This window comes from Agrilus planipennis, unplaced genomic scaffold (assembly GCF_000699045.2).
Source record: "Agrilus planipennis isolate EAB-ADULT unplaced genomic scaffold, Apla_2.0 scaffold42, whole genome shotgun sequence".
Lineage (NCBI taxonomy): Eukaryota > Metazoa > Arthropoda > Insecta > Coleoptera > Buprestidae > Agrilus > Agrilus planipennis.
The window spans coordinates 932,866-943,453 of NW_020438888.1; the positions used below are offsets into that span (position 1 = coordinate 932,866).

General features: G+C 31.3%; 1 protein-coding gene across 1 annotated transcript in view; it reads right to left on the reverse strand.

The window, feature by feature from the left end:
- The window catches only part of LOC112906825 (ankyrin repeat domain-containing protein 29), a 24,682-nt gene that overhangs the window by 12,302 nt on the left and 1,792 nt on the right, over positions 1–10,588 (reverse strand). The window contains exons 2-5 of the mRNA XM_025981816.1: positions 7,506–7,616; positions 4,367–4,465; positions 2,710–2,808; positions 1,815–1,913 (exon numbers count right to left, since the gene is read on the reverse strand). Of these exons, the coding sequence (XP_025837601.1) occupies positions 1,815–1,913; positions 2,710–2,808; positions 4,367–4,465; positions 7,506–7,616 (408 nt within the window). The remainder of the gene's footprint in view (positions 1–1,814; positions 1,914–2,709; positions 2,809–4,366; positions 4,466–7,505; positions 7,617–10,588) is intronic.

The following is a 10,588-nucleotide window of genomic DNA, read 5'->3' on the forward strand; positions in this document are numbered from 1 at the left end:
TTCTCCTATTCTTTCTAATACCTCTTCATTTCTAGCCTTCTCCATCGACGGTATCCTCATTATTCGCCTGTAACATGACATTTTGAACGCTTCTAACCTTTTCTTTTCCGCCGCGCCCACCGTCCATGTTTCGCATCCGTACAACGCCGCGCTCCAAACATACACCTTTAACAACCTTTTTCGAATTACAAATGTTTTAATTATCATGTTTTACAGCCCATAACTTTAACAAGCTTCTATTTTACTTGTGTATAATATACATATAACAGGAGAGCGTAATTTAAGACGGCCATGAAAAAAGGAACAAGTACACAACGGTACTTGAGTAAGTACGTACTTTTGTTCTTAGCCAGCGCTCGCACTTGTATTAGTTAAAAGAGAACAAAAAGTCGTTTTAAGTAATTGTGAATCACTTTCTGTTTGTAAGTTGGCTTCTCTAGTAGTTTTACGGCTGATGTGGTATTGACCAGACATAAAAGCAAATCCGTTAGAGCGAAATGTGTTTTTGCGTATGTTTACTATTACCCACAACAGTTGCTTTTACATTTTTTTTCTTTTTCGATTGGTTTTGAAGCGTTTACTTTTTCATTAAACTGGGACAATGGATAGTTTATAAAATGTAATGCAGTTACCTCTGATTGTAATTTTAATTGGAAAAGTTTGCAATCAAGGACGGTCAAACGTTTCAAAGGTATTTTGAAATTTGCATACGTTGGAACTACTAGATGATTATTTTCCGAAAAATTCAAACAACATAAAAAGGCTTATTAAGTTTATATATAAAAACTGGGTAATATAGGGTCAAAATCTCATCATCATAAGGTCGTCAGTCCTATGACTGGATGGACACGCCCCTCCACTCCTTCCTATCCTGAGCTAATCTTCGTATTTCCCCTAAAACTAAAACATCCCATATCCTTAACTATTTGCGAACAGTAATCTAATCTAGATCTACCTCTACTCCTCTTAATTCCTTATTTCTGTTTCTAATATGTCTCTGATTGAACCTTAATGTCTGAGAAGGTGTCCTACCAACCTATCTCGCCTATTTTGACTTATTGGCTTCCATAGAGTCCTCTGTTCTCCTATTCATTCTAATTCTTCTTCATTTCTAACCTTCTCTATCCACGATATCCTCATCATTCGCATGTAACACAACCTTTTTTCCGCATCACCTAGTGTCTATGTTTCGCACCCGTACAGCGCCACGTTCCAAAATGTATGTAAATATTAATGAGTTTCCGACTACAAAATCTTAAAAGTCCATCATATATCGAAGTTAATTGAGATGCTAAGTTTTTAAGGAAACATCTTCTTAAAAAAATACTGTCAGGGACCAAACAAATTCATTTTTAGCCATCTCATTTGATATCTTAAACTACTATTTCACTTAATTTCTCTTATTCTATTATTTACAATTTATTTTCTAGTTGTTCCCTCATATTTCCTGTATCTCTTTAATTAGCAAAACTGTATTATAATGTACCACTCAAAAGCAACAACTACCTACCAGGCTACTGTACATTGTACGCACCTTAGCATAAAAATATAATTACCAACAGGAAATAATCAACCTGCATTTCCTACCATTACTGAACGCATTCTAATCTTACATAAAAATTAATCGACCATTAACACGCTTTTTTATTTGCAACATTAGTGAATGAGAATGTGATCACGCTTGGTCGCTGTTTCCGATCATTTTTACAATCGTGTTTGGTATTTCCGTTTTCTTTTCCATAAACGACGCTTAAACTTATGTAAGTATAATTTTTCGTTTGGAAAATACAATAAATACGGTAATGGATACGTACCTTCATATGGGCATTCACATTAGCCCCTTTTTCCACCAAAAGCTTCACCACATCCATATGACCACACTGGCATGCCACAAATAGTGGACTTCCCCCATCCTAGAATAAAAAAAATTGCAGTCAATGTAACAAACAATTGTTTTTGGCTATTATTTTTCTTAAATTGATTTTCTATTGTTTTATTCTACCAAGCTTTCGTAATTTTAAAAAAATATTTGAAAGTGGTTATAATCTATTGCGTTTTTGGAGTAGAAATTAAAAATATAAATATCCAAGGGATAATTTAGATTTAGAGCTAGTTAGAGCTATTATAAAAATCACAATTAAAAAAAAGGCTACAGATAGAAAACAAAGAAAAGCGCAGGGTCTTGTTGCTTTAAAAAAAAGAATTCATTTCTGTTCATGGTTAATTTAGAATTTCGAAAAAAGTGTTAACCGTTAAAACACCCTGTATCTTGAATTAATACCTAAAACCTACTTAAGTTATTTAATATATTTCTGAAAAGAGTGAAATTAATAGGCGCTTAAGTTTTGCTCATCACAATGAAACAATTCAGCTCATTAATTTTAAATTACTTGGCGAAAAGTTTAATTTAATTGCACCACTTTTGTTCAACTGGATTTTGTATTATTTCTCCCACAAATCATTGTTCATAAAAAAAAATAACGAGGTATTCAATAATTTTATAGATACTTTGTTTCGAATCTATTATTCTACCACAAGTTTTAGTACACGTGTATAGGTACTTATTTTTAAANTCATCTATAAAGCACTACTATATATATATATTGTAAATATAGTAACAACTTTGAGAGATCATATGTGGGACAATTACACAGACTATGGCAATGAGGTAAAGGTAATATCTTAAGTAATTTTACGGTACCTACTTACCACGCTGATGGAGTCAACTGGGGCTTTGTTGTCTAACAAAAGTTGAACCAAATCGAGAAATCCACTTTGAGCAGCAAAAAATAAGGCTGTTGTTCCAGTCTAAAACATATTTTTGAAATGAATTAAATTTGTACTATAAATTAGTAAAAATGTGGAGCATGAAGATTTTAGGATTCTTAATTCATTTTACAAATTATTAAATGGGGTAAACGCAGAGAACTTAACCAAATTTACGATTCTATAAGCAAAAAAATAAATACATTTATCTATCTTGAAAGATATATCAACGCACAGCCCAAATCCCCGGCTTAGGGACTTTGAATCGACTTATACAACGTAGGTGAACACTAAGAAAGGATTTTTTAAAATTCAACCCCTAAAGGGGTGATAAGAAGGTTCAAAGTTTGACGTATTGATCAAGGTACAACTTGAAATTTTGCATAAATGTTTTTTTATATGACAGAATCATCCACTATTAAATGATTTTTCAATATACAATTAAAGGTGTAAATATAGTAATGTAGCTGAAAACATGTTTATCTATTATAACAGCATCCGACGTTTCGCCCTTTCAGGACTTTATCAGTTGACCAAAAAACTGTGTAAATAAGGGCGAAACGTAGGCTATTGGTTTTATAAGAATAACCAACTTATCATCCCCTACTGACTTTGATTAATCGTATTCTGTAAATATTTGCTAATTTTAAAATCTGAATATTTAATCAAGTAGATAGTTTTTTTTACTGTATGCATAATCAGGGTGTGCTTCTAAAAACGTTTCTGATTTGCTTTAATAAATTGGCACATGACATGGCCATGACTTATAATTAGTCAACATTATTGGGTTAATATTGTAATAATTTGATCAGTTCTTTGTTTGAAATCCAACTAGTCACATTTTGCTTTTGAATTAACTGCTAAAATTTTTGCGAATACGTGGGTAACCAAAAAGTTACTGTACCTCATTGTTTTGTGTTTATTTAAATTTTTGAATACCAAAACAAATAATCAGATGTATGTCCCATAAATAATTAACTGAAGAAGTTAAAAAAATTTTAAAAAAGTCAATTAGGTGTTAATTAGAGGAATTAAGAGGAGTAGAGGTAGACCTAGATTAGATTACAGTTCGCAAATTGTTAAGGATAAAGGATGTTTCAATTTTAGGGAATTGCGAAGATTAACTTAGGATAGGAAGGAATGAAGGTGCGTGTCCAACCAGTCTTAGGACTGACGACCTTATGATGATGAGGTGTAAAATAAAAATATTATACTTATAATTTACTATATGAAACACAATTTTTGTCCACTATAAATTCTCTGAACTAATAAGTACGATTAGTGATTGTTGCTGTTGTCATCTCTCGTAGCTTAGTGGACAGAGCATTGGTTCATTAAGCGATAGGTTCCAGGTTCTATTCCCGGCGAGGGCGTAATAACAACAGCAATTTTTCTTCGCTAATGTGAGGTAATTTATAGTTCATAAAAATTGAGAATGAATTTTCACTTTAATATTATATTTATAAAATGCATGAATAGTAATACACAGGGTTTTACAACTGCCGGCAGTTTTTTAATATTTTCTTTTCTCTTTAAGATTTTATTAAAAAAAAATGCATTTTTTAAACCTACTTTATTGTGGTCACAATAAAGTACTTACCACCCTTCTCTGTGAAGCATCAGCACCCTGTTCAAGCAATTCCTTGACACAATCGTAATGTCCATTGGCAGCAGCAAGGATAAGTGGAGTGGTGCCTTCCTATAGTCGCATACGTCAATTGTTTTAATAAACAACTAATTAATCTTTAGGTTCTTTATTAAAGAAAAATATTACAAATTACACAGAACAAAAAAGCGTTTTTAGTGTGTGTCGTTTATGCTCTGGCTTGTTTTTATCCTCTAAAATAAATTCTGGAGTGTAAAGCTGTAAGGAGCTTTGTATAGGCTTGTCGGGTAATTGAGAGCTTGGACTTATGAGATCGTATCTCCTACTGACCATCCATAATTACGATTTCCAAGGTATGGAAATCCATGATATGCCACATGAAAGTTATTTATTATAAAAGTTTTAATTCTCGGCACATACGTATGTCGTACCTGGTTAGCATCAGCTTTACTTTCGAAAGTTGTTAATTTTTTTCAGGCGTGACAGCAATTTTTAATCACCGCTCCAATTTTCATTTTAATAACTTCATTATATTATTATCTTCCGTTGTGTACCAAACAATTACTGACTTGACGCGTTCTATAATTNGTGACTTTCGTCATTAGAATGGGCGTATTTTTGAGAAACTTTTAAGCGAAAAAGTTCGGGTCAGGGAGACGGGCATTTACCCAAGGGAAATAATTTTGAAAAAATTGTCAGTTTGATTTCAATGTAAAACATTTAAAGTTATTAATGAATGCAATTGTAGATTAAAAACCAAATATTATATTATTTAGAACCTAAATTAAGTTTAGTGCAATTAAACTTTAAATTTCAAATTTATGTATACGTACATTGTACATACATATTTTTATAAATATTCGGTTTATTAATTTTGAGATTTTATGTACAATCAATCTATTTTGGTATATATATATACACACAGGTAACGAAAAGTTGGGAAAGTTGGTGCTTTTGGTAAATGTCTAGATGATGGGGGTGGGTGAGATCGTAAGAGGAGGTCCAAAAGGCGCTTCACCATGCCTTTCTACATACCTGCTCTTGGACCAGTATCGCAATTTGTGTAAATAAATCCCTGACTTCAGTAAGTTGTTCTTCTATCTTCAAAAGTTCCCTGTGACGTTCTTCAATGTCTGCTACTTGTCTTTTAACTTCTTCTGTNTCGTACCTGGTTAGCATCAGCTTTACTTTCGAAAGTTGTTAATTTTTTTCAGGCGTGACAGCAATTTTTAATCACCGCTCCAATTTTCATTTTAATAACTTCATTATATTATTATCTTCCGTTGTGTACCAAACAATTACTGACTTGACGCGTTCTATAATTAAATTTTGTTGTTCAAGAAATTAGATTTTTTCTTGTTATTCTCAATTTTATCCCAATATGAGTTTACCATTTCAACTCTCACGGTCAAATGTATTAATTTGTTTTTTAATTACTTGCTTGCCACATATATAATTTTTTGTTTTTCGTAAATTATAAATTAGCTATAGAAATTCTTGAGAGTCAAATTGCTATAAAATTTGTTTACGTGGCGATTGCGATTTATTAACGGTGGTCAAGATGGTAAAAAAAGCAGTTCAAGGTTTAATTGTATGTTGATGCCCAATGTGCAAATATATGCTAAATAGAAGCACAAATTTTATCTACTATTAGAGTCAAGTTGTAAAATAAATGCATACAGAGTTTAAATTTCGATGAGAAAGATCTGTAGTCGTCAGTTGATGATGCTATTTATCAAGCTAATTTAACAAATTTAAATAATGCACATATTTTTGTCCAGTCGTAAGTGGTTTGTCCCAGAAATTAGTGAAGCTGAATTTAATTTTCAAATCGTAGATTTTCAAAATAATCAAAAACATCTTCATTTATGATATTAATTTATTGTTTATTCGAAAGTTATTGTGTAACAAATGTTAGTTTTACAAATAACTAATTGTACGAGACACGTCTGTAAAATTTGATTTGGTAGCAGTAAAACAAAACTGATGCTAAATATTATAATGATAATTGAATAATTTTATTTTCATCTGAGTGTAATGTCTATTTTGTTTCACTATTAATTTTTAGCACCTTCGTCAAATCAAATTTTGCAGATGTGTTGTTAAGTTCTATTTTTGGGCAAAACTAACTTTTTTCTCATTGCAAATAGTCTTTTTTGTCAAGGTTTTCATTTGTGACAATAGCACTGTTTATTATTTAAATAACGCTGACCACTAATCCGTGAGTTTGTTCCTGGTTTGTTCACGTTCTCACGGTGAACTGGAGTAATACATGAAATCGCAAATAAAATCATTTAATTGAACTAATTAATTATTGACCACTTCCTTTTATTTATCTCGAATGCTTTCACCGTAAGTACCGAGCTACGTAAATCATTTTTCGTATATAAATAGCAAATTGATATACCGTACTGGTAAATAAATTGATTGAGAATTAAAAAAAAAGTACTGAACTGAAACATGTAATCAATTAAATTGAAAGGTACCTATTAAAAATCATTGAAACGTAGAAATTAATCCATTAGAAATTACATTTTCATGATAAGATTTTGAATGTGTGGTTGATGTTTTGAAGTTATAGATGTTACGGTAAATGCTATTATGGTAATCCAGTGATTTTGTATAATTTGCCAGTTATTACATATAATGACACTGATAAATATGATCAATTCTTGAATATTTATCAAATTAATCGGTGACTTTATACTGCACATTGCAATAATCAAAAGAAAGGACTTACTTCGTTCGTGTTGTCTTTACCTACCGTAAATAATTGTGATGAATTCTTAAATATATATCAAACTATCCGACAACTTTATATTGCGCATTGCTTTAATGTGTTGTCTTTATCCACTGTAAACTTATGATATTTACCTTGAGAAATTCGATACTTTTATTTGATTGCATAGAATTATAAGGTAAAGACAGCACTAACGAAGTAAGTATTGAGATAATCATGTTCTTTCTTTTGTTTACCGAATATTCAGTAATTCATCAAACTTAATGGTAATCATATTTATATAATAATCGGCAATTATACATACTAAATCATCGAATTAATCACGTTTACCGTAAAATAGAAAGCATTGAACATCCTATGAATACTTCTGGAATGTAATGTTAGCATATTTACCTTGTCCCTGCAATCAACATGAACTTTTCCACTGTCGAGGATCCGTTTCAACAAGTCTAAATTGCCACGCATGGCTGCCAGGTGTAACTGGACGTCAGAAAGCGATTCTTTCTGCAATTTAAAAGAAAAAAGAATCACTTGATAGCTATTTACTTGCGGTTGAATAGCGTCATGAGAACAATAAAACAGCCAATTTTACACAAACATTTTTTTTATATATACATAAATCAGCTGTGAAAAACGTTTAGAGAGTGTGTAACCATTCAACTAAATCATTTTTAGGAACAATAAAAAAATGTAACCACTTTTATAGAAAGTAATACAATAATCATTATTTTTTCATGAAATACGTAATGTTTCAATAATATTAAAATATTACTATACTCAAGCGAAAACTATTCTTTATCAAACCCATGCCGAGTGTACGACATTTTTCCTTGATTTCAAGAACAAAAGAGCAACATTCCCTCTTTTAACGTATTAGGAACGGACTTTACGATCTTTTGCGTAGTTTCCACTAGCTATGCAACGCAAGTGTCATAACGCAAACAGAAGTAAATAGTAAATTTTTGCGGAGGCAGACTCTTAGGTGACTCTTTAATACGGTGGTCTCGCGCCCTTTTCGTGAATATTTTGTTGCAAATTTTGCATTTGGCACTTGCATCGTTAATATCAACAAAATAATCCCAAATGGAACCTCTTTTTGGCTTAAAAATTGCAATTTTAACGTAAAATTTACACCACTGAACAAACACCATACAAAATAAATAAACGCTATAACTGAATTATTATTTTTGAAATAAAATTATTAGGAGAATTGCTAAGGAAGAGCTGAATGTCCTGGACGTTTTTAGATTAAAGAAGGAAACTAATATGACAATAAAATTTGGAAAATATCAACATATGAAATATTAGGAAATAATTAAACGTAAACTACCTACAAAAATCTGACTAATGGTATACATAAGGTGACCATACGTCCCGTATTGGCCGGGACAGTCCCGGATTTCCACCTTGCGTCCCGGATTTTTCTAGAAGCAATATTTGTCTCGGATTCAGATTTTTTGTCCCGGATTGTCCCGAAAAGGTTCTTATTTTCAATATTTATTTTGAATATATTTCAGCTAAAATTATTTTTACAAAATTTGAATGGTCTCTCACTTTAATAATCGTGAACTTCCATTTTCAAATTTACGAAAATCAGCAGTTCTTTTTCTGCATGCCTAGCACAAATGCTTCTACAGAAAGAATATTTTGTTTAATTAATAGCCTTTGGACAAGTGACACGACTTGACTTGAAATAGACACACTAAAAGTGATATTACTTACTAAAGTTAATTATGAAGAAAAGTGTACAGAATTTTATACAATGCTTCAAAGTAAAAAAGACCTACTGAAAAAGATCCATAGTTCAGAAAAATATAAAAAGTTTTGTACTCAGTAATACTGATTTTTATTATATCCTTAAATAGTATTTGTTATGTATTTAAGTTATTTGAATTAACAACCCCCCCCTCGCTACAAGTTCCCGTCCCGGATTTGAAATAATAAAATATGATCACCTTATTAATAGGTACAGGTCGACCAACGAATCTGAAGTCGCGAGATGCGCACAAGCGGGAAAAAGAGTAGAGATTGACCGATATGCTTCTCGGCTCGTTCTAGGGTTATGACTTGCTTTCCATATTACACTAATTTGACTTCTAGTCAAATCCCTTCCAATTTGCCACTGGGCATACCTCTGTCGCGGCTACAGATTCGTTGATCGAGCTGTATATATTAAAAATAATAATGGTCCCAGTAAGGTGCCTAGAGGCACTCCAATANGCTACCAGTTCCCGTCCCGGATTTGAAATAAAAAAATATGATCACCTTAGGTATACAGGAAACAGGGTGTATTACAGGAGTGCTACAAACCGGAAAAGAAATTATTTTACAAAAAAAGCTTTTGACATTCGACATTTACAAATGCTTCATTACTCGCGATGTAAAAAAATAAAATAAAAATTACCATGAGCGTAACGAGAGATTTTTCCTACGAAGGGGGCAGATTTTCAATAGCAGTAAGTTTATATAGGTTTAATGTGTTTGGTTTGTATGTTCAAACATTGTGCCGATATTGTGACTCCTCAGAGCCTATTCCAAGGGGGTGAATGAGCTTGCTGAAGGGGACAGTGCCACCCCCTTGACCCTACCTATCTACGCCCATGACAATTACTTATTATATTTTTTGTAGGTACTGATGAAAATAGTTACACAAGATAATCAATATTTTTAATTTTTGTTTATAACTATCACAGTTTATGAAAAATAGAGCCTGTGGTTGAAGGTTTGAAAAATATCGAATCATTTTACCAAATTACTTTTAAAAATGAAGACTTTATTAAAACGTAAACATATTATGTAGTAAACTCGTTTACTACATATACTTTCGAAAAACCTAAGTAGTTTTTGCGTCACATCAAGTTAAAAATAAATTGCTTTTAAAAACCTTGTCGTCGATCGTTGCGATGTAGTTTTGCTAATACAAACCTCGACGACTTTAAAACGAAAAGCCTAATTTAACAGCACCTAAATACTCCTACATTACGTATATTATTTGCAAACTTTGTTATTAATTACTTCAATACAATGACTAAATCATATTATTTACAATGTCAAGAGGGAGTAATCTACATAAATGTAAATACAGTCACGAGTTAAATTTAAATCCAAAAATTACGATGTAATCTAAAAAAGTATAGTACGTAGTAATAAAAGGTACAATAATTAATTAACAGTTATAAATGTATATTTATGTTTAAAACATCTCACATAAAAGTGAAGGTAAATAATATACTATTCGTAGAGAAACATTTCAAGGAAAATTATTGCATAAATGTTTCAGAAAATAGCAATGTTTAGCAAAAAATATACTTTTACAAACTTTAAAAAAAAATTAAATGTCCTAAATAAATAAAAAAATAAAAAGATGTATAAAAATACTTAACTGTAAAGGGTTGTTTTTCTTGGTAAAAAGGTATAGAAAAAAGTCAAAAATTGAATACTGTTGCTATATTTTATTGTAAAATTTTTCATAAATG